The 23,249-nt window shown below is 42.5% G+C and overlaps 1 protein-coding gene across 10 annotated transcripts; it reads right to left on the reverse strand.

Moving 5' to 3' along the window:
• Positions 1 to 315: 315 nt before the first annotated feature.
• On the reverse strand, positions 316 to 14,379 carry LOC129195120 (putative uncharacterized protein DDB_G0282133). Of its 10 annotated transcripts, none has more exons than XM_054800888.1 (6): positions 14,163 to 14,379; positions 10,760 to 11,555; positions 10,584 to 10,658; positions 8,033 to 8,262; positions 5,040 to 5,213; positions 316 to 3,989 (listed from the first exon to the last, which is right to left on the reverse strand). In XM_054800888.1, exons 5-6 carry the CDS (start codon positions 5,145 to 5,147, stop codon positions 468 to 470), a joined length of 3,630 nt encoding a protein of 1,209 aa, XP_054656863.1. In that variant the 5' UTR covers positions 5,148 to 5,213; positions 8,033 to 8,262; positions 10,584 to 10,658; positions 10,760 to 11,555; positions 14,163 to 14,379; the 3' UTR covers positions 316 to 467. The 10 variants fall into 10 exon arrangements, with proteins under 10 accessions (XP_054656863.1, XP_054656857.1, XP_054656859.1 ...); XM_054800882.1 differs by having other exon boundaries at positions 316 to 5,000; positions 14,163 to 14,368; XM_054800884.1 differs by having other exon boundaries at positions 316 to 4,715; positions 5,007 to 5,213; positions 14,163 to 14,368.
• Between the last annotated feature and the right edge of the window lie 8,870 nt (positions 14,380 to 23,249).

The following is a 23,249-nucleotide window of genomic DNA, read 5'->3' on the forward strand; positions in this document are numbered from 1 at the left end:
TTCTTCTTCGGGTTCAGGTTCAGGTTCTTCTTCTTCGGGTTCTTCTTCTTCTTCGGGTTCAGGTTCAGGTTCAGGTTCTTCTTCTTCGGGTTCAGGTTCTTCTTCTTCGGGTTCAGGTTCAGGTTCTTCTTCTTCGGGTTCAGGTTCTTCTTCTTCGCGTTCTTCTTCTTCGGGTTCAGGTTCAGGTTCAGGTTCTTCTTCGGGTTCTTCTTCTTCTTCGGGTTCAGATTCAGGTTCAGGTTCTTCTTCTTCGGGTTCTTCTTCTTCTTCGGGTTCAGGTTCAGGTTCAGGTTCTTCTTCTTCGGGTTCTTCTTCTTCTTCGAGTTCAGGTTCTGGTTCAGGTTCTTCTTCTTCTTCTTCGGGTTCAGGTTCTGGTTCAGGTTCTTCTTCTTCTTCTTCGGGTTCAGGTTCTTCTTCTTCGGGTTCAGGTTCTGGTTCAGGTTCTTCTTCTTCTTCGGGTTCAGGTTCTAGTTCAGGTTCTTCTTCTTCTTCTTCGGGTTCAGGTTCTTCTTCGGGTTCAGGTTCTGGTTCAGGTTCTTCTTCGGGTTCAGGTTCTGGTTCAGGTTCTTCTTCTTCTTCTTCGGGTTCAGGTTCTGGTTCAGGTTCTGGTTCTTCTTCGGGTTCAGGTTCTTCTTCTTCTTCGGGTTCAGGTTCTGGTTCAGGTTCTTCTTCGGGTTCAGGTTCTGGTTCTTCTTCTTCTTCTTCGGGTTCAGGTTCTTCTTCGGGTTCAGGTTCTGGTTCAGGTTCTTCTTCGGGTTCAGGTTCTGGTTCAGGTTCTTCTTCTTCTTCTTCGGGTTCAGGTTCTGGTTCAGGTTCTGGTTCTTCTTCGGGTTCAGGTTCTTCTTCTTCTTCTTCGGGTTCAGGTTCTTCTTCTTCTTCGGGTTCAGGTTCTGGTTCAGGTTCTTCTTCGGGTTCAGGTTCTGGTTCTTCTTCTTCTTCGGGTTCAGGTTCAGGTTCTGGTTCTTCGGGTTCAGGTTCAGGTTCTGGTTCTTCTTCTTCTTCTTCTTCTTCGGGTTCAGGTTCTGGTTCAGGTTCTTCTTCGGGTTCAGGTTCTGGTTCTTCTTCTTCGGGTTCAGGTTCTGGTTCTTCTTCTTCGGGTTCAGGTTCTTCTTCTTCTTCGGGTTCAGGTTCAGGTTCTGGTTCTTCTTCTTCTTCTTCTTCGGGTTCAGGTTCAGGTTCTTCTTCGGGTTCTTCTTCTTCGGGTTCAGGTTCAGGTTCAGGTTCAGGTTCTTCTTCGGGTTCTTCTTCTTCTTCGGGTTCAGGTTCAGGTTCTTCATCTTCGGGTTCTTCTTCTTCTTCGGGTTCAGGTTCTTCTTCTTCGGGTTCTTCTTCTTCTTCGGGTTCAGGTTCAGGTTCTTCTTCTTCGGGTTCAGGTTCTTCTTCTTCGGGTTCTTCTTCTTCTTCGGGTTCTTCTTCTTCTTCGGGTTCAGGTTCTTCTTCTTCTTCTTCGGGTTCAGGTTCTGGTTCAGGTTCTGGTTCTTCTTCGGGTTCAGGTTCTTCTTCTTCTTCTTCGGGTTCAGGTTCTTCTTCTTCTTCTTCTTCGGGTTCAGGTTCTGGTTCAGGTTCTTCGGGTTCAGGTTCTGGTTCTTCTTCTTCTTCGGGTTCAGGTTCTGGTTCTTCTTCTTCTTCTTCGGGTTCAGGTTCTGGTTCAGGTTCTTCTTCGGGTTCAGGTTCTGGTTCTTCTTCTTCGGGTTCAGGTTCTGGTTCTTCTTCTTCGGGTTCAGGTTCTTCTTCTTCTTCGGGTTCAGGTTCAGGTTCTGGTTCTTCTTCTTCTTCTTCGGGTTCAGGTTCTTCTTCTTCGGGTTCTTCTTCTTCGGGTTCAGGTTCAGGTTCAGGTTCTTCTTCGGGTTCTTCTTCTTCTTCGGGTTCAGGTTCAGGTTCTTCATCTTCGGGTTCTTCTTCTTCTTCGGGTTCAGGTTCAGGTTCTTCTTCTTCGGGTTCTTCTTCTTCTTCGGGTTCAGGTTCAGGTTCTTCTTCTTCGGGTTCAGGTTCTTCTTCTTCGGGTTCAGGTTCTTCTTCTTCTTCTTCGGGTTCAGGTTCTGGTTCAGGTTCTGGTTCTTCTTCGGGTTCAGGTTCTTCTTCTTCTTCGGGTTCAGGTTCTTCTTCTTCTTCTTCTTCGGGTTCAGGTTCTGGTTCAGGTTCTTCTTCGGGTTCAGGTTCTGGTTCTTCTTCTTCTTCGGGTTCAGGTTCAGGTTCTGGTTCTTCGGGTTCAGGTTCAGGTTGTGGTTCTTCTTCTTCTTCTTCGGGTTCAGGTTCTGGTTCAGGTTCTTCTTCGGGTTCAGGTTCTGGTTCTTCTTCTTCGGGTTCAGGTTCTGGTTCTTCTTCTTCGGGTTCAGGTTCTTCTTCTTCTTCGGGTTCAGGTTCAGGTTCTGGTTCTTCTTCTTCTTCGGGTTCAGGTTCAGGTTCTTCTTCTTCGGGTTCTTCTTCGGGTTCAGGTTCAGGTTCAGGTTCAGGTTCTTCTTCGGGTTCTTCTTCTTCTTCGGGTTCAGGTTCAGGTTCTTCATCTTCGGGTTCTTCTTCTTCTTCGGGTTCAGGTTCAGGTTCTTCTTCTTCGGGTTCTTCTTCTTCTTCGGGTTCAGGTTCAGGTTCTTCTTCTTCGGGTTCAGGTTCTTCTTCTTCGGGTTCTTCTTCTTCTTCGGGTTCTTCTTCTTCTTCGGGTTCAGGTTCAGGTTCTTCTTCTTCGGGTTCTTCTTCTTCTTCGGGTTCAGGTTCAGGTTCTTCTTCGGGTTCTTCTTCTTCTTCGGGTTCAGGTTCTTCTTCTTCTTCTTCGGGTTCAGGTTCTGGTTCAGGTTCTTCTTCGGGTTCAGGTTCAGGTTCAGGTTCTTCTTCTTCGGGTTCAGGTTCAGGTTCTTCTTCGGGTTCAGGTTCTGGTTCAGGTTCTTCTTCGGGTTCAGGTTCTGGTTCAGGTTCAGGTTCAGGTTCTTCTTCGGGTTCAGGTTCAGGTTCTTCTTCGGGTTCGGGTTCAGGTTCTGGTTCTTCTTCGGGTTCGGGTTCAGGTTCTGGTTCTGGTTCTTCTTCGGGTTCAGGTTCTGGTTCTGGTTCAGGTTCTTCGGGTTCAGGTTCTGGTTCAGGTTCTTCTTCGGGTTCTGGTTCAGGTTCAGGTTCTTCTTCGGGTTCGGGTTCAGGTTCTGGTTCAGGTTCTTCTTCAGGTTCTTCTTCGGGTTCAGGTTCTGGTTCTGGTTCAGGTTCTTCTTCGGGTTCAGGTTCTGGTTCAGGTTCTTCTTCGGGTTCAGGTTCAGGTTCTTCTTCGGGTTCGGGTTCGGGTTCAGGTTCAGGTTCTTCTTCGGGTTCGGGTTCAGGTTCTTCTTCGGGTTCAGGTTCAGGTTCTTCTTCTTCGGGTTCGGGTTCAGGTTCAGGTTCTTCTTCGGGTTCGGGTTCAGGTTCAGGTTCTTCTTCTTCGGGTTCAGGTTCTGGTTCAGGTTCTTCTTCGGGTTCAGGTTCTGGTTCAGGTTCTTCGGGTTCAGGTTCTGGTTCAGGTTCAGGTTCAGGTTCTTCTTCGGGTTCTGGTTCAGGTTCAGGTTCAGGTTCTTCTTCGGGTTCAGGTTCTGGTTCAGGTTCTTCTTCGGGTTCGGGTTCAGGTTCTTCTTCTTCAGGTTCGGGTTCAGATTCAGGTTCTTCTTCTTCTGGTTCGGGTTCAGGTTCAGGTTCTTCTTCTTCGGGTTTGGGTTCTTCTTCTTCGGGTTCGGGTTCAGGTTCTTCTTCTTCGGGTTCGGGTTCAGGTTCAGGTTCTTCTTCGGGTCCAGGTTCTGGTTCTGGTTCAGGTTCTTCTTCGGGTTCAGGTTCAGGTTCTTCTTCGGGTTCAGGTTCTGGTTCAGGTTCTGGTTCAGGTTCTTCTTCGGGTTCAGGTTCAGGTTCTTCTTCGGGTTCGGGTTCAGGTTCTTCTTCTTCGGGTTCGGGTTCAGGTTCAGGTTCTTCTTCTTCGGGTTCGGGTTCAGGTTCAGGTTCTTCTTCTTCGGGTTCGGGTTCAGGTTCTTCTTCTTCGGGTTCGGGTTCGGGTTCAGGTTCAGGTTCGGGTTCAGGTTCTTCGGGTTCAGGTTCAGGTTCTTCGGGTTCGGGTTCAGGTTCAGGTTCGGGTTCGGGTTCGGGTTCAGGTTCAGGTTCAGGTTCTTCGGGTTCGGGTTCAGGTTCAGGTTCAGGTTCGGGTTCAGGTTCTCGTTCAGGTTCTTCTTCGGGTTCGGGTTCTGGTTCTTCTTCGGGTTCGGGTTCTGGTTCTTCTTCTTCGGGTTCAGGTTCAGGTTCTGGTTCTGGTTCAGGTTCGGGTTCTGATTCAGGTTCTTCTTCGGGTTCAGGTTCAGGTTCTGGTTCTTCTTCTTTGGGTTCAGGTTCTGGTTCTTCTTCGGGTTCGGGTTCAGGTTCAGGTTCAGGTTCTTCGGGTTCGGGTTCAGGTTCAGGTTCTTCGGGTTCGGGTTCAGGTTCTTCTTCTTCGGGTTCAGGTTCAGGTTCAGGTTCAGGTTCTTCTTCGGGTTCGGGTTCAGGTTCAGGTTCAGGTTCTTCTTCGGGTTCGGGTTCAGGTTCAGGTTCAGGTTCAGGTTCAGGTTCTGGTTCAGGTTCTTTTTCGGGTTCGGGTTCTGGTTCTGATTCTTCTTCTTCGGGTTCAGGTTCTGGTTCTGGTTCAGGTTCTTCTTCAGGTTCGGGTTCGGGTTCTGGTTCTGGTTCAGGTTCTTCTTCGGGTTCGGGTTCAGGTTCTGGTTCTTCTTCTTCGGGTTCAGGTTCTGGTTCTTCTTCTTCGGGTTCGGGTTCAGGTTCTTCGGGTTCGGGTTCAGGTTCAGGTTCTTCGGGTTCGGGTTCGGGTTCAGGTTCTTCTTCTTCGGGTTCAGGTTCAGGTTCAGGTTCAGGTTCTTCTTCTTCGGGTTCGGGTTCGGGTTCGGGTTCAGGTTCAGGTTCTTCTTCTTCGGGTTCGGGTTCAGGTTCAGGTTCTTCTTCTTCGGGTTCGGGTTCAGGTTCGGGTTCTTCTTCTTCGGGTTCGGGTTCAGGTTCAGGTTCTTCTTCTTCGGGTTCGGGTTCAGGTTCTTCTTCTTCGGGTTCGGGTTCAGGTTCAGGTTCAGGTTCAGGTTCAGGTTCAGGTTGTTGTCCATCACCTGCCTCTTCATCTTCTTCCAACTGTTCATCTTCTTGCTCTCCAGGCTGGCCTTCCTCGACTTCACCATCTGACCCAAAGGCGGTCATCAACATCCAAGCCATCATCAAAAGCAGGAGCCATTTTTTGAACATGTCTGCAGTCAAGAGGTTATATTAATTGATAACTGAAATGCACATGAACATGTCAAAGTCACGTCTAATTCAGCTTTAAGACAACAGGTACGGAGTAAAATCCCATATGAGTAATGTAGTACCACAATTTCTTGTGTATAAGCCGTTATATTTTTGTCATGCTTTGAACCCTGCAACTTACGCAGTGTTGTGGCTAGGGATGGACATTGAGTTTGAGCGACTCTGGTTCCGATTCCTCGTTTTGATTCTGGTTCCAAACAATTCTCGATTCCGATTCTTTTCAGGTAGGATCATAAAAGTTTGCATGGTTTAAAATGAGGGCGCCAAGTTCTTGGAATAAATGTCTGAATGTCTCCATGATTTCAAAAAATATATGAACTTTGTATGAATTACTTTACTATGAAATTCTCACAGGACTATTTTAAACAGTATATAAATATCAAACAATTACATTTGAACAGAAATGTTTATATAGGAGTACACGTTCACAGTCATTTTTATTTTTCAAAACCTCATGAAAAAACATTAATGCATATCCTCTTTTGTGTTGGAGTGTGTCTTATCATGCAGATTAAACAAAGTGTAACTTAACTATGTTACTGCGTTCATGCTAACCTGCGTGCAGAATGTCAAACAACTACGGTGAATGGAGTAACACAGCCTCTGGTGAACTTCCTGGCTAAAGCTAGCATTATTGTCAGGTCGTTTGTCTATGAAGTACACAGCCTTACGTTAGCTGGATATTTCAATTGGCCACCGTATTCGCAACATAAAGCCTAATTTGTTTGCTGCTTAAATGTTGGACGTAATTTACTGTTTTACTAACCTGACTAGTTGGAAGAAGTCCGGCATAGCACGTCAAAAACAGGGCACTCTGGACACCGTGAAGCCGGAAATGTTTAATCCTGTGAGTGGTGCACCCTCCTTTGCATGATATGATGACGTTGCAAATATTGCACGGCCCCGACCGTTAATTTTTTTTTTTTTTGCAGAATTTCAGCTAAACTTTACAGCGCCGTCGCACACTGTCCATGGTTGAAATGGATGAACACAAACGCTTCCTGCCGCTCCTTTCTTCGTTGCTGTTATGTGGCCATTTTTGCCGCTTGCCGGGCTGGTCAATCACCGAATGCATGCATCAAAATTTTAAAGAATGAACAATTTCAGGACAATCGGAATGTTAGTCCCGGTTCCCTTTGATGCTCATTGCCCAACTGGAGATGTGGCTAATTTACGGTCACGTTTTCATCCTGCGACGTCTTGTACACTTCAGAACAGCCATTGTGCACTTCATGAACACACCCTCATCATGGAAAACACATGAACAAGTGCATTTGATGCAGCTTTCAAGTTAAAGGCGATCGATCTAGCAACTTTTGCTCAAGTCTGCCAGTGGATCTTGACAGCATTGAGCAGTGTCACAAAATCCACTATCACCAACGGGTTTCGAAAGGCTGAACGTGATGAAGCGGACAGCGTGAGGTAAGTGACTAATTTGCCACGAGACGAAAGTGACATTGAGAGTGACAACAAGAGACAGACAGACATGACAACACAAAGTGTGTGACAAAGGAATTGTGAGGCTGTACAATTCTGGGAAGGAAGATGAAGACAGCGATGAATTACTTTTCTGGAAGGCTACTGTTTAAAGGGATTGTTCGGATTTTTTCACATGAAGTTGTATGACATACCCATTAGTAGTGTAGTGCGTCAACAGTGACTTACCCCCCACTTCGTCCCGTGAGCTGAGTTCTGGTCGGATTTCGTTGATGAGGAACGTAGTTCCGGTTAGTTGGTGGGGCCACTTAAGTAAAGAGTTTGGCTTAAATGCGCTGATGAAGACCGCTGCTACAAGAGACTCTCGCTGTGGAATGCTTACACAAAAATTGGACAAACGACAGTGCGCAGTGATACGACGGGAGAGAAAGTAACGCTGAGCGATTGTGATGTCTGATTTTTTTTTTTTTTTTTGGAGGAGGTATTTTTGTGATGCAAATGTATTACTCTTTTGAAAAAATATTGTTTTGAAAAGCTGAAGTCTTTACTTAAAAGGCCCCACCAACTAACCGGAACCACATTCCCCATCAGCGAAATCCGACCAGAACTCGGCTCACGAGACAAAGTGGGGGGGTAAGTCACCGTTGATGCATTACACTGCTGATGGGGATGTCATACAACTTCATGTCAAAAAATCGGAACTATCCCTTTAAACAGTACAGTACAGTACCACATACTGTTCTGCACTGTTTGGAAAAAAGCATTTGATTAAAAGTAAAAAAAAAAAAAAAAAATCTGTTCTGTGTCCCAAATATCCCCTGTTACAACGGGCACACTTGGGGCTTGTTGACAGGTCCGGCTTATATATGTACCAATCTTTTTTTGTCTTTAACTTTTGTGGATGCGGCTTATATTCTGGCGCACTCAATAGTCCTGAAATGACATTAATTTACTAAATCATTAACTCAAATTATATATTGCATTCTGTGATTGAGAAACAAATGACAAAGAAACTGTCATGTCCAATAAAATTCAACCATTTCCCAATCTTAACAATCATGAAACATAATAAAGTTAATATTACCAAGTTAATATATACCAATGGCATCACACATAATTGGCCAAATTATTTGTGTGTTATATATTTTGGGCTGTTCATTAATTAATGCCATGGCTGTTAAAACAAATTCATACTTGCTTCCCTCCTCAACAAGAAATACGCTTTTAATATGTTACATTTTTCCTGGAGTGTAAGTATAAATAAGTATGCTAAGTAAGTATATAACTAAATAAGTACAACTTAATGACATATGTTTTATCCTACCTGTAAGTCCTTGTTGTGTTGACAAAACACAAAGATGCAATTGCAAAAAAGATGGTCAGGTGTGCTTTCCAAGTGCAACATGTTATAATGTTGCACTTACCCTTGCATCCTTATTTAAATGGGTGCTACACGGAGGCGGGCAGTTTTTTTATGTATATATTTTTTTGTACAGACACCCTCCATCCCTTCTGCGGAAAAAAAAAAAAATCTTGTTGGGCAGGGTGCAGCATCTGAAATGAAAGTTCCAAATGTCTGACTTTAAAATACTTAGAATAAAGTATACTGTATGTAAAATCTAAACATATTATAAAACTATCTTTGAATTGTTTCATTTGAAATTTAGTGGAAGACTGGAGTGTGGACCAAGGTAAAAGTGAACTGATGAGTAGTTACTTTGTTTTAGCTCTTATGAACAGCAACAAATAGCATTTCCTTACATACTCCCAAAACAGAAAACGGAACAGAGGACGTTATCTTAGTTAAAAACTGTAGTGGTCGGGTTCATTTTTCCCAGATGAAATGGCTCTTTGTGATTCATATCCAAGACATAAAAAGGTGAACCAATCCTAACTGTATTTACTCAAACAAAACAGGTGTACACGAGTTAAATACTGTATGGTCAAGCAAAAGCATGTACAGCAAGCGCTTGTTTATTTTTTTTTCAATTTGTAAAATAATGATTAATTATTAATAATTAGTGTCATGTCACATTTTGTAAGTGACTGGTGAGAGAATAGGAGTGCCAACTTGTTACACAACTCTGGGAAAAGTGCATTGAAAGATTGGTAGCCTATCATGCAGGAAAAACCACGTTACAGAGCAAAATGTCGAAATCTTCCAAACTGATAGGGTAGGTCTGTTTTTGAGTCACTTCGATGCCCACAATTTAAGTGTCAAATGTCATAAACACAGTAAGACGTCCCCTGAAGAAAAAGAGGGCCAGCACAACTTGTGATGAAGAGGCATTTTGGTACAAACTTGTTGTCAGTTAAATAATTATACTTGAAGTGTGTTTTGCAGTGATTGATTCGAAAATGAAACGTTAACTGAATGTTTGTAAAATTATTATTACAGCTAAAGTGCGATGGAATGTTCACACCCAAACCTACTCCCCTCCGAAATGTTGGAAACGTCATCAAGATGCCATCACACACTACGTCTATCAGATAAGCGTCAAGACAGCTTTGCCAGTTGGAGTCAACAACTACTGGTTGAATCGCTCTGCTACAATAATCGAGCTCTGCTGTTAGTACCTTTGAGTCAGCGTGACATTTCAGTGAGCGGAGATCCACACACAGCCTGTCAAACCGGCCAGACACTAGCACAAGCTTTATGATGCATAAAACACAAAAAGTTAAATTTTTCTGATTTTAAAATACAGTGCTCTGCAGAAGTGTTGGAACAATGAGGTCAATTTATTTATTTTTGCTGTAGAGTTAAAACATTTGGGTTTGACATCAAAAGATGAATAGGAGACTTGGCAGCAACATCTTTGCTTTTATTTCTAGGTATTTACATCTTTATATGTATTTACGTACCTTTTGTTTGAACCCACATAATTTTTCATGTGAGTGAAAGTATTGGAACATGTGACTGACTGGTGTGTTTTGTTGCCCCTGTTGCATTGCTTGTTCAGTCAATAGCACTGAAAGTCTACGCTCTGATTGGTTAGCATAGGTTTTGCCCGCGTAGACTGCATTTAGAGGTGAAAACAACATAAAAAAAATTCATCTGTCCATATTACGTTTGTCTCACAATTGTTGAAGCTCATCTTTGTACTTTTTGGCAAAGTCCAGCCTTGCCTTCTTATTCTTTTTGCTAATGAGCAGTTTACATCTTCTGGTGTAGCCATTTTACTTTTGTTCATGAAGTCTTCTATGAACAGTATATAGTGATACCTTCACTCCTGCCCTCTGCAGGTTGTTGCTGATGTCACAGTTGTTTTAGGGTCTTTCTTTACAGCTCTAATGATGTTTCTGTCATCAATTGCTGATGTTTACTCCAGTGGTTTATTTCTTCAGGACATTCCAAATGGTTGTACGAGCTATGACCAATGGTTGTGCAATTTTTTTCATTTTCTTTTTCTTTCATATTCACAATTGCCTGTTTTTCACCCTGGCGTTCATGTTTTCATCTTAAAATGCAGTCTACACAGGCAAAACCTATTCTACCCAATCTGAAACTGAATGTAGATGTACAGTGCTATTTATTGATTGAATAAGCAACGGAATCTGACACACCTGGGCAACAAAACACACCTGTCAGTCACATGCTCCAGTACTTTTGCTCACATAAAAAATGGTTGGATTCAAGCAAAAGGTGCCATCTTCTAAGCTGTGCATCCGATCCAGATTGAAATACCTGGAAATCAAAGCTCAAACATTGACCTCTGGTCCACCTTTTGTCTTTTGATATCAAACCCAAATGTTTTCAGTCTACAGCAAAAATAAAGGAATTGACCTCACTGTTCCAATGCTTCTGGAGGGCATTGTAGATAAAAACAATAGCATCCCATGGGGTGTGTTTGCTTATGAAGGTATGTATAGCTTACTGTTATTCATACATGGGGGGCGTTGAGCTCCTCATACCACAACCAAAGCCAGAACACTGCCAGTGACCAGCAGAGCTGCATGACAGTATGTTTGAAAAATACAACAATTAGCGGCAATAGAAGCATTTGCTGTAAATGCTTTCTGCTCCTGTGTTTCACATTCATTGAGAGCTCACCTTGTGTTGCTGACAGCTGCAATGTGGGGGGTCGCTAGTGATGGTGGGGGCGATGAGGACAGCAGTAGCGATGAGGGTGGGATTGGAGACGAGCACATTGGTGACCGCGGTGTTCGACTCTGCCAGGTCCATGACGGTCAGCTTCGGAGTAGGGGCTCCAATGTCACTAGTAGCTGCAGGTTTTTGTCTACTACCACTGTCTTCCTTCATCTTGTCCACTACCACCGTCTTCCTGATCATCATCATTTCCACTGCAGCTGTGTCCTTCATCCTCTCCATTTTCACCTTCATTTTATTCACTGGTGCTGCCTTCTTTGCGGTCTTCATCCTCTCCACTTCCACATCATTCTGCCCACTGCTTCTGTCTTCTTCAGCCTTGGTTTGTCTGTATATTACAGTTGTCTTCTCCACTTTGTCCATTGCCAGAGTGTGAATTTGAAATGTCCACAAATGTGCAGGGCATCAACAAAACCACAATGAGCAGTTTGTTTTCCATGTCTGCTTTTGAGAGAGGCTTATTTAAATACACACCAAATACAACATATTGATTGTTTGAGGTTGGACAATATATTAAAGGCTGTAAACAATGTCACAACCTGGCTCTTAGGCAGCGACAACCATAAAAGAAGGAGACCGGACCTGACTAAAATGCCAAAAAGGCTGCAACATAGCCTTCATCTAAGGCCAGCTGTGTCCATCCGTGATCGGGCTGAGGCTTTCAAGCTCCCAAGGTTGCACCCGGGCCCAGGTGTAGGGAGTTGACCTGATTACCTACTGCTCCAAGTCCTGCAGTAACCTGGAGAGACACAGAGAAAGGGTCAAGAGAGAGGAAAAAGAGAGGGCAAGATAGGAGCAACACCCTGGCAGCAGGGGCCGTCACACCCTCTCCCTAAAAAAAGATTTCTAAATCATTTAAGTATGGTTTTAACAGATTTGCATGAACTACCCGAGTCGCCTTCGGTCGTTTTGGTGTAGACAGTACGTAGTTTTGATTCGACCGCCGTAAAAGGTCCTATAAATCCAGGCATTAAGCAAAGAACACGATCGCCTGGACTAAATTGCCAGTGTTCAGCTTTATGGTCATATACGGTCTTCATTTTTTCCTGTGCAGAAGATAATTTTTTTTCGGCAACATACAGTAGCTGTATATAACCTTTGTCGAAAGCCATTAATATAGTCTGCCAAGGACGAGGGTGGATCCGGCAGTGCGGTAGTGTCAGACAAACTCGCATGTGTTTCTCAAACAATCTGAGATTCAGCTGAAGCTCTATCTCAAGCTCTTAATGGGTACAGCTATATCAATATCTAAGTGACACAACCATCTGACAAAATATTTCAGAGCGGAGGTACCTTTGGGACTTCCTGGAGTTAAAATTTGTATCGTGAACAGTGGCCACAGAGCTGGATTTACATCTACAAGACCACTCTTAACATTTCTAGGACAGTCAACCTTCCAATGACCTTTGGTTTTACAATAGTTACATACTCTGTTTAGGTCAACAGTAACTGTCTGCTTACCATAGTCTGCCTTACCTTGATGTATATTTGTGTGTGAAAACCTGCTTCCATTGTCTTGAGCTGAATGCCTTAGACTCCCGTGTGTTAGCACATATGCATCCGCTAGTACCGCAGCCTCAGCATCGGTTGTCACTTTATGTTCCTTGATGCACACAGCAATGTGGGCAGGGACAGAATTTGTAAATTGTTCCAATACAAATAAAATCACAAAGTTCATCCAATGTATCCATCCCTAGTGAAATACACCAGACAAAAATGACTAGTTAATTCCCTAGCAAATTCAATATGATTGTTTTGTTTTTGTACGAAATCGTTGTGTAAGCTTCAGGGACCAGCTCATATGCATGCAAAATGGCTTTTTTAACACAAGAATAGACTCTGCTCTGTCAGTGATGCAGAATATGCCTCCTATGCGTCGCCCGTCAGTACACAGAGCAACGACGTGCGATTGTCATCCGACCATTGTCTCATTTCTGCAACCCGCTAAAAGACAAAAATGTGTCCGGGTCACGTTCACTAAATTGTGAAACTAAACGTAAATTACTTACATCAAACAGAAGAATCACCTGACGAAGAGGATGCACTTAACCTATCAGAGTAAAGTATTTTCCGCTCTTCCAAATCATTTTCATATTGTAACTTTTCAACAGCAATTTTGTCACATTCCATTTCTAATAAAGTGATTCTTTCCTTTGCTCAAACATTCGTGACGATGCATGATAGACCTCTGGTCATGAATTTCATTCTGTACTGTACTTTTCAAAATGCCAGATTCAACTAAATTGGCCTTAATTATATTTTTAATGTTTCCCTTTGGTCATTAATCCCCAACATCTAAATGTTTTGCTATGAGAACCAACTGATGACATGAATAAAGCTCCAACAACTCTTCAGAGGGACATTCAAAAAAATCTATACAAGCCATAATTAAATAATTGATTGACAGATAACAGAAAATCCGAAGAGTATTAATAATACAGAGTATCCACAAATGCGCAACAATGCCAACAGTTATATCGCCGAACCAAAACTAACTAAATTCCTCTCTAGTCTTCAGACGCTTCAGTGGTGGGTATTTATGCACTTTAGCCAGTATACTCGGTTGAGCAATCAAACAAGTAGACGACCCTCCTGCCAGTATCGGATGTGCTTCGAGACAACTGCTCCAGCCACATTCACACCACACTATCAAATTCCCCCAGACGAGATCCAAAGGGAAAACATCCTACTTCCTAACAGGGACAAAGTAACCGTGTTAATGCACAATACGCAAAGTGGTACTCACTTCTACTCTGCTTTAAGCTCAAAAACATTCACAAACACTGGCCACCAAGAGACAATTGCATTAACTCACCAATTTCAATTGAAAACTGACATTTACAATCAAGACAGCACCTGGCAACATACCACATGGCCAACAAACATTTCCATCTCAGAAAACCTCACGAAACCAATCCGCCAATGGACAATCTCCCATTTGTCATGACCTGGAACAACCATAAAGGAGGGAGACCAAACCAGACCAGACCAGACCAAACCATGCCTATAAAAATGGTACAACATAGGCTTCATCTAAGGCCAGCTCTGTCCATCTGTCTGTCTCCCCCATTGTGTGATCAGGCTGAGGCTTTTAAGCTCCCAAGGTTGCGCCCGGGCCCAGTTGTAGGGAGTTGACCCGATTCCCTACTACCGTCACAAGGGCCGTCACAACAAGTATATCACAACAGCCATTTCAAAATGTGCGTCTTGTTTATGTGAAACAGAAAAACGACACATTTTTGAAGAAATATTCGCTCTGGGGGAAAAAGATTTTTTTTTAAGTGCATCACACAGCAGAGGATTGAGTGAAAATTTGATTTTAATGAATTATGAGGTTTCAGCTTACCTTGAAGTGGTCTTCCTGTAGATTTGTGTCAATAAAAAATAACAAAAATAAGGTGTAGCTCCGTTGAGGAAGGCCTGGTTTTAATCTCGGGTGTGCTTCACATGTGCATTTCTCTCAACATCTTCCCAAGTCAAATGTGGCTCTTGTTGGCACCGCATAATATTTAAAGTGGGAGCAACGGTAACGAATATGGAAAAAAGGAACAAAAAAAACTAAGGAGCCAAAAACACAGCCCATCGCCAGTGACGTTGCAGGTGATAATACGGTGTAGGATAACAAAAGATTTGTGGGAGGCCACGTGATTTTTGTTTCAACTCAATTCTACTTTTAAACATGCATCTGAGAAGGACTTTCCAAATGCTGAGGTCCACTGAGTTTGGCCATTGTTTACTTATCTGATCTGACAATGCAAACAATCTAACATTTCTTCTCAAATGTTTATACAATTCTTTGCATGGAATGTAGATCGATGGAAACAAACGACATCAGACAACGGGGTGTCCCTCGTCTTTTTCATTGCATCAAACTTCTGCCTTGCTGTTCAGCTTCTGAACTACAGAAACTTGATAAACGCTCTGAATTCCAGTGGCTCCATTATCACGCTTTACTAACAAAAAAATGAAATAAATATGGCTTCAGAACTACAAATGATCACATGACATTGATTTGTATTATTATTATACATATGCAATTTCAGTGGGACAGGTGTAATGTTTAGGGGGAGTCGTATGTATGTTCCACTGGGTTGTCCATTTGGACCCCAACAAGGACCCATTTTAAAGCTAAGGGAAGCTTGTTATTGTGAGTCACGTGAATGTGTACAGTTTTTGAAGAGGTCAACTTTACATAGCAACATTTGGTGAATGCTGTCTCAGGAAGGGGAAGAAAAGCAGGAAATGACATCATATTAGGCTGGAAAACAAAGTAGATATCTGTGCCTCATTTCCGTGTTAATAGTGGCACTAAAAATAGGTACAAATGAGGTATAGTCATCCCACTGACAATGCCACTCAATCCCACTGACATACCATCCATAGAGGAAGCAGAGTCAGAGGACACTAACGCGGACAGTTCCATCACCATGGCAGAGGTATCTGGGGTAGTCAAAGCGCTCTCCAGTGGCAAAGCTCTGTGGGTGGAGGAGTTTCGCCCTGAATTCCTCAAGGCTCTGGATGTTGAGGGACTGTCTTGGCTGACACGTCTCTTCAACATTGCATGGAAGTCGGGAACGGGACCTCTGGATTGGCAGACCGAGATGGTGTTCCCCCTTTTCAAGAAGGGTGACCAGAGGGTGTGTTCCAACTATAGGGGGATCACACTCCTCCAGTTTCCAGTGAACATTGGCCTCCGCCAAGGCTACCCTTTGTCACCGGTTCTGTTCATAATTTTCATGGACAGAATTTTTAGGCGCAGCTAGGCGTGGAGAGAGTCCAGCTTGAGGGCCTTAGGATCTCCTCTCTGCTATTTGCAGACAATATGGTCCTGATGAACTCATCGGGCTGTGACCTTCAATGTTTACTTGGGAAGTTTGCATTTGAGTGCAAAGCTTCTGGGATGAGCCTCAGCACCTCCAAATCCGAGGCCATGGTTCTCAGTCAGAATGAGATCCTGCCCCAGGTGGAGGCGGTCAAGTATCTTGTTCATGAGTGAGGGAAGGTTGGAGCGTGAGGTCTATAGGCAGATCGGCGCAGCGTCTGCAGTAATGCGGTCGCTGTATCGGATCATCGTGGTGAAGAGAGAGCTGAGCCGGAAGGCAAAGCTCTCAATTTACCTGTCGATCTATGTTCCCACCCTCACCTATGGTCATGAGCTTTGGGCTGTGACCGAAATAACAAAATCGCGGATACAGGCAGTTGAAATGAGTTTTCTTCGTAGGGTGGCGGGACTCACCCTAAGAGACAGGGTGAGGAGCTCAGTCATCTGGGAGGGACTCAGAGTAGAGCCGCTGCTCCTTCACATCGAGAGGAGCCAGTTGAGGTGGCTCGGGCATCTAGTCCGGATGCCTCTTGGACGCCTCCCTGGTGAGGTGTTCCGGGCATGCCCAGCCGGAAGAAGGCTCGGGGGCAGTCCTAGAACACACTGGCGGGATTATGTCTCACAGCTGGCCTGGGAACACCTTGGTGTCCCCCTGGTGGAGCTGGAGAAGGTGGCCAGATCTGGGAAGTCTGGGCTTCCCTACTGAGACTGCTGCCCACGCGACCCAGACCCGGTTAAGCGGAGGAAAATGGAATGGAATGTAATGGAATGAAATGAGGTATAGTTACCTCAGAGTCGTGACCGTGTTACGCTTGATGTTAGCTTTTCACCTGCACAGATGATGGTGATTGTGTAGCTAAAATGCATTTTTAATGCTTATCATCATCATTTAGTTATCATTTTATTTATATTATTGGAATAAAAATGAAAAGGCATTGTTTTTGGAGAAAATGTGTATGTTTTCCTATTTTTCAGTATCTGTTCGGGCAGCGTTAAAGCACCGGCACCCTTTCAAAAGTACCAGATTTTCCATTCAACACACCGCAAATGCTGAGTGTGCAGCATTGGACACTAACCACCTCAATCATCACCATCTTGGCTGTGTAGCGGAAGGAGATGGATTAACTTGAGTGGTTGCAATTCACAATTAAAAAGAGAGAAGAAGAAGAGAAAGCAAATAAATATTGCACACTTACCGCCATGTCCTCTTGCACATGTCACAGTGACATGTGTACTGACAAAAGTACATTGCGACCCTGGGTAGCGTATGCCCCGGTTAGCATGTTTTCCGGTTAATGTAACAAATTGACACCATAATTTTGCCTCGGAGCACGTACATTTTCAGGTTAACGTACAATATGGTGCGCATCTTGTCATGTTATTAATACACTGCGTTCTGTATGCATATGAATGACATTCCATTTTACGACATTCTATTTTACAACATTTTATGGTTAAGAACACACTCCCATAAATTACTGATATTGTACAAAAAGAAAAAAGAGAAGTAGTTACGTAGGTACAGTGGAAGAATACATAGGCGGAGTAATACATAATTGCGAGTGACTACATTGCAGGAGGACGACATCACTTTTCTTCTTTTTAGTTAACTTTTCAACTTTAACCTTGATTATGTCTCACAAGCGGGAGGCAGACTCTTCTGGTGGCAACACATAAAAGAAAAGAAAAGTGACAGTGTAAAGTGAAGTGGAACTAGACATTGTAAAATGCTCAGTGGAGAAGTGGAGAAATCAATTCTGGCTGCATGCCCGGTCAAACATGCTACTCAAACGCTGATACGCTGAAAAATGATGTTTGAATGTGAAAAGATCTGTTACAGTCTCCTGAAAGGGGTACCAAAAACATGACATAGCAAGCAAAACTGAAAGTTATGTTGCATATTAAAATAACATATCGCTATATCATCTATATCTATCACTATAAATGCTTTAAACTAAAACACTTCACACAGTCACACACTTCACCTTCCGCGGAATCATGATGTAAAAAAAAAAGAACAGTTCCCCAAATGGTCAGCTCACCAGCTCATAGGCTGGTCAGAAAGGACCTGCAGGAAGATTTAGCAGACTCAGGGGTGGTGGTGCACCCTCCCATTGCACACTGCACACTGCGCATGCTTGCAGAAACAAGACCTTCATGGAAGAGTCCGCAGAAGAAAACCTTACTTGCATCCTCATCATAAAATACAACATCAAATATATGCAACAGAACATCTACAGAAGCCTGATGACTTTTGGAAACAAGTGCTGTGGACTGATGAAGTTAAAATAGAACTCTTTGCCCACAATAAGCAATATGTTTGGAGAAAAAAAGGAGCAGCTTTCATGAAAAGAACACTTTGCCAACTGTTAAATACCGGGGAGGATGCATCATGCTTTGGGGTTGTGTTGCAGCCAGTGGGACAGGAAGCATTGCTCGGGTGGAGGGAAGAATGGATTCCATTAAACACCAGCAATTTCTGGAGGAAAATGTCACAGCATTCTGAAAAAAAAATGAAGCTGAAAAGAGGATGGCTTCCACAACAGGATAATGATTCTAAACATACCTCAAAATCCACCATGGACTACCTCAAGAAGTAGACAGAAAACACACTTCAATCAGACGAGATGCAAAGCCCTTTTCCTGTTGGAAATGTAATTAGATGGCTTTTAGGTTCCCAAGGACCCCATGCACAGATGTAAAACATGAACATGACATATTGCTAAGCTACAATAATTTAGCCCTGACTGATCCTGACACAAACACGACCACGAGACATTTGAGCCATTACACGGTTTACATTTTGACATCATAAAACCATGATTTTGACATACTTACAAAATAATAGTGGTGCATTAACACTAATGACCAATAGTTTTAACACATTTAAAGACTTGTGTTGACTCTGTAAGGTCTACTTGACTTAACTTAAAACTGCCAAAACAGATTTGTTTCGTTTTAACATGGCAAAAGTGCTATACTTACTTCTTTACTATATTTATATTTACTATATTTATGTTCATAAAAAAACAGCCAAAGGACAAACACAAATTTACAAATGTGTGAAAGAAAGATCAAAATCAGATTTGCATTTTTTTTAGAGCAGCCATGAGTCATCTCACATGTATCTTGACATGCTATCACGCTGACGAAAATCAGCCCCCAGACAGGTTCCAATCAAGATGTGTTTTGTTTGTTTTTTCTTTTTATTATGTTTCCTCACAGTTGCATTCCTGATGAATCAGTTCCTCACCCGCACCTTCTGGAAAGCACAGCACAGGTTCAGTGTTCTGCTTGATATCTTTAAGATGTTGACTTGACATCAGTTTCCCTCTTTACACAAATGCAACATTATTTCTACATCTATCTTGCTTCTGTCACATCTATGTTAGTCTGTTCGCTACCTAGAATTTGGTAATAAGCATAATTGGCACCAAAAACCAAAAGAGGGTTCAATGTCAAAAGTCAACAGACAAATGTTACTTTTTCTTTCACACAATCACATATACACTTTGTGACTACTTCCAGGACAAACCAAGGTATTGTGAAATTGAATTAATGAGGTCGGGAACATTAAAGGCAGTAGTAAATACTTGCCATAATCACGGTTCGGTACGTGCTTTAGTTTTACGGCCACAGTTCGGTTCATTTTCGGTACAGTAAGGGAACAAAACATAAAACTGCTTAGGCTTTTGTGTTTAATGACTTTTCAAATGGAACTGTCAAGGGAGGGAAAATCTACTGTTGGCTCCAAAATAGATGATAGACAAGTTCTTTGAGAATAATGAGAGGTTAAATTTAATAAAACTTGCATGCAAGGAGACAAATCAATACAACCTGAACAGACGACTTTGACAGAAAAATGTGTGACTAATTATGTTGAAATGTTAGTTAAAATAGGAAAATGTGCAAGGGGAGGTGATCTTCCCCTCGCGTGTGTCTAGACCAGTGCTTCTCAAATAGTGGGGGCGCGGTGAACTGTCGGCTGTCAGAGGGGGACGTTAGAGGCAGGGAGGACTTTCAGTATTAGTGACAACATGTATGAATTTGTCGTACCCAGCATGCAATTTGACTCTTGAATACGCTTGTATGCTTCACCAGTGGCGGAGCTAGACAAGTCTGGTATCAACTTATTGCCACCTCTATGTGAGTAATGATCTCACCTTGGCCACCCCAATGAAACATTACTGGCTCCGCCACTGTGCTTCACGGTTTTGTTGCATTTCGCTGGTTTCAGTTTCGAGTTTAGTCTGTACAGTGCAGATAAATAAATACATATTGTCAGTTTCTGAATAGTATTTCAAATCGTGGGGGGCATGAGAACCACTGGTCTAGACTCACATGCGTAGACATATTACCAGATGCAAGGACATGTATCCATCCATTTTCTATGCCACTTATCCTCACTAGGGCTGCGGGGGTATACCGGAGCCTATCCCAGGTGACTTTGGCCAAGAGGCGATGTACACCCTTGACTGGTCGCCAGCCAATCACAGGGCACATATAGACAAACAACCATTCACACTCACATTCATACCTATGGACAATTTAGAGTCGCCATTTAACCTAACATGCATGTTTTTGGAATGTGGGAGGAAACCAGAGTACCCGGAGAAAACCCGCGCACGCACGGGGAGAATATGCAAGATTCACACAGAGATGCGTGTAAATCCGACATGTATCGCCATTGGAGAGATTTGTTTTGGAGACAAGAGGCCTCTAGCCCTGAGAGATAATTATAGCAAGTCAGTGCGGCAATGTGTATCTTAACAGAAATACATATGTATGGTACTTATAACTAATATTAGTCAAAATCAAATAATGGACAAAAAACATTTTAGAAGCACAACAACACAGTCCCTTGTGCCAAGTGCCACTTATACATACAGTAAGTGTCAGGTATGTATAAGTTCCTTACTGGCTGAAAAGCAACATGAAAAGTTCCATTTGAACAATGACAGATCACTGCTTCTGTGTTATTTACCGTAAATTCCAGTGTATAAGCCACACCCACAAAATTTAGAGGAAAAAACAGATTTGTTCTGACATAAGCCGCACGTGTCCACGCCATAAAGTGGCTTATTAAGGTGCGCACGAGTCCCTGAGAACCAGACAGCTCTTTATTTGATAGGAGTCAATCATGGGCTATGAATAAACTCAGGACAAGCTTGGAAATTGCAGGAGGTCTGACTCACGGTTTCATCTTACAAACGACATTGAACTCATCACACAGCAACTAACACTCAACCGTTATAACTCAGAAATATAGAAACATGTATAAATACGAGTTTTGTATGAAAAAAAAAACATTTTAAAGTGTTCCCATAATGCACTTTGAGAAAACCATTTCAAAGCATAGAAAATGGTGCTGCCATGCTGCTTCTGTCCACAAAGCCCTGAAGGAAGCTGACGTCACTGCAGCGCCTCAATGAATACGTTGCTCAGACGCAATGCCTTATGGGAAATATTTTCAAGTCATATCGGGACATGTTTGTATATTTGTATACACACCTTTTGAGTATTAAGTTGCTGTGTGATTAATTTAGTGCTGTTAGTAAAGTGTTGTTTGAAAGATGACACCTTGACACCTCCACTGACTTCTAATGGGTTGACAAGCATTTATAGCTCGTGATTGGCTCCTGCCAAAGAAAGAGCTATCGTTTCCTCCCTGAGTTGCGAGCGGCACAGTATTTAAGCAATTAGTAGCAGATCTGAAGTAAAGGAGATGTCACGAGATTACGGTTTAGCCATAAATTAGCCGCGCCGCTGTATCAGCCACAGAGTTCAAAGTTTAAGAAAAAGGGCTGTCCAGGGGAGCCCCTTTGATATTTATGTTTTATAATGTTTTAAAAGGCCAAAAAGTTATACATACAGTATATTTAAAGACAAATCTTTTTGTTTTTATTAGTCATGAATATCAACATTTTAGCTTTTTCTAGGTAAAGGTGGTTTATGTCTGCCTAGATCTCTGCTTCTGTGCCGAATGTCTCATATTTGCTTATAGGGACACTACTCGGGCTTGTAGACGTGCATTGCAATGCCAAGTGTACACTTCTTGTCTCTTGTAATGTGTACTGTGTGGGAAATCAGTACAAACCAAAAGCTCTGGACCGAAAAATCCCAATAGGAATACACGTACTATTACATAGCTTGCCGCAGTTTTGAAAGTGATGAAAATGTCCTGGTTTTCATTGTTTTTCACTTGGCCATTAAATTGACCGACAAGGCTGTGTGAGTTATTTTTGTTGAAGCTGGATTTGCCAATATTCCTTTTTTTTTTTTTTTAATGTATGTGTCCAGTCAGCTTTGAAAAGTGACCAATCATTTTCTTACATTACTATTTTTGTAATACAGAGACATCATTATTTCATTCCAGATATTATCCTCAGAGATAAAGTATATTATTTTCAGCATAAAAAAAACTATCTGAATTTGTATCTTTGGTAGTAGTTTGTAATACTGTAATAACAATTTTCTATCCATACAGGGGAGTCATACTTTAAACGAATTGAAATTATAAGGTATCTTTGAGTAAACTTCAAGTATCATTTGAGCATCTCATTGCCCTGCCGAGTGCCCTGGTTTTTGGTCATCAAAATATGGTCACACTACCGGTACACCCCTAGTAAACACCATGTATTCCTCCTTTAGACTGTATTCTGTTTCATTAACCACAGTTTGTGTAATGCTATTTTGTATTTTAACCAGGTTGTAAAATTGACAAGACTTGACTTCACAGAAAATACACACTTGTTGCGTATCAGAATTTTAGTTTTTTAGTTTAAGGCCAACTATTTAAAACATGATCAACATTCAACAAGGGTAATGTGACCTCTGTGTGATCTCGTCTAATCGGGCTGTAGATGATCAGATGCAGGCGTGTAGGGGCGTGGCATGACATTTTAGTAGCGCAACAACAACAAAATAAATTATATCTGGTAATTACTAAAAAAAAACTTGCAACAATCAGTATATATGACATGTAATCTATTACATGTAATTACATGTAATGAAAAATCTGCAATAGTAATCATCCAGATAATCAGTTAGAAATGTAATACAAAAACCCCCACATTTTAGAAGGTGAAAAATGTCTTGTGCAAATGTTACTCTAACTGCATTTGTATAAATGTATTAACTCCCTGTAAAAAGCAACAGATCTGGTCCTTCCCTCAAATCAACTCTCCTTTCCACTTCCTGTTCCTGTCTGAGCTGCTCATTCGCTAACACCAAGCCGAGCACTCGCAAACCTAGACTCAAATGCCTACAAATGAACCGTGAACTTTAGTTTCATGAGTCGGGTAGATGGACTATCCCATAGAGTATGCGTTAGTCTCTTGGGTGACGTAGACTCCGCATTGAGCACTGAAACGTCACCGCCATATTGGATGTGGCAAGAGAAATGGGTGGGAAAATGCCAAATTCATGTCTGGATGGAATTGTACCAACGGTTTACATTCCAAAAAAGATCTCATGACATTGCCTTTCATAGGTAAGGCTGAAAAAAATACTTCTGATTGTATTTGACCATTATAATATGGTCAAATACGTGGCATAATGTTGTGGCATAGTACTATGGATTAGTGATGTGTCAGTCACAAACGAATCGGC

This window comes from Dunckerocampus dactyliophorus, chromosome 15 (genome assembly GCF_027744805.1).
Source record: "Dunckerocampus dactyliophorus isolate RoL2022-P2 chromosome 15, RoL_Ddac_1.1, whole genome shotgun sequence".
Lineage (NCBI taxonomy): Eukaryota > Metazoa > Chordata > Actinopteri > Syngnathiformes > Syngnathidae > Dunckerocampus > Dunckerocampus dactyliophorus.

Bases quoted from the DNA above. Each gene is read 5' to 3' on its own strand.
- LOC129195120 (XM_054800879.1), bottom strand. From the start codon at position 5,147: ATGGTGAAGTCGAGGAAGGCCAGCCTGGAGAGCAAGAAGATGAACAGT.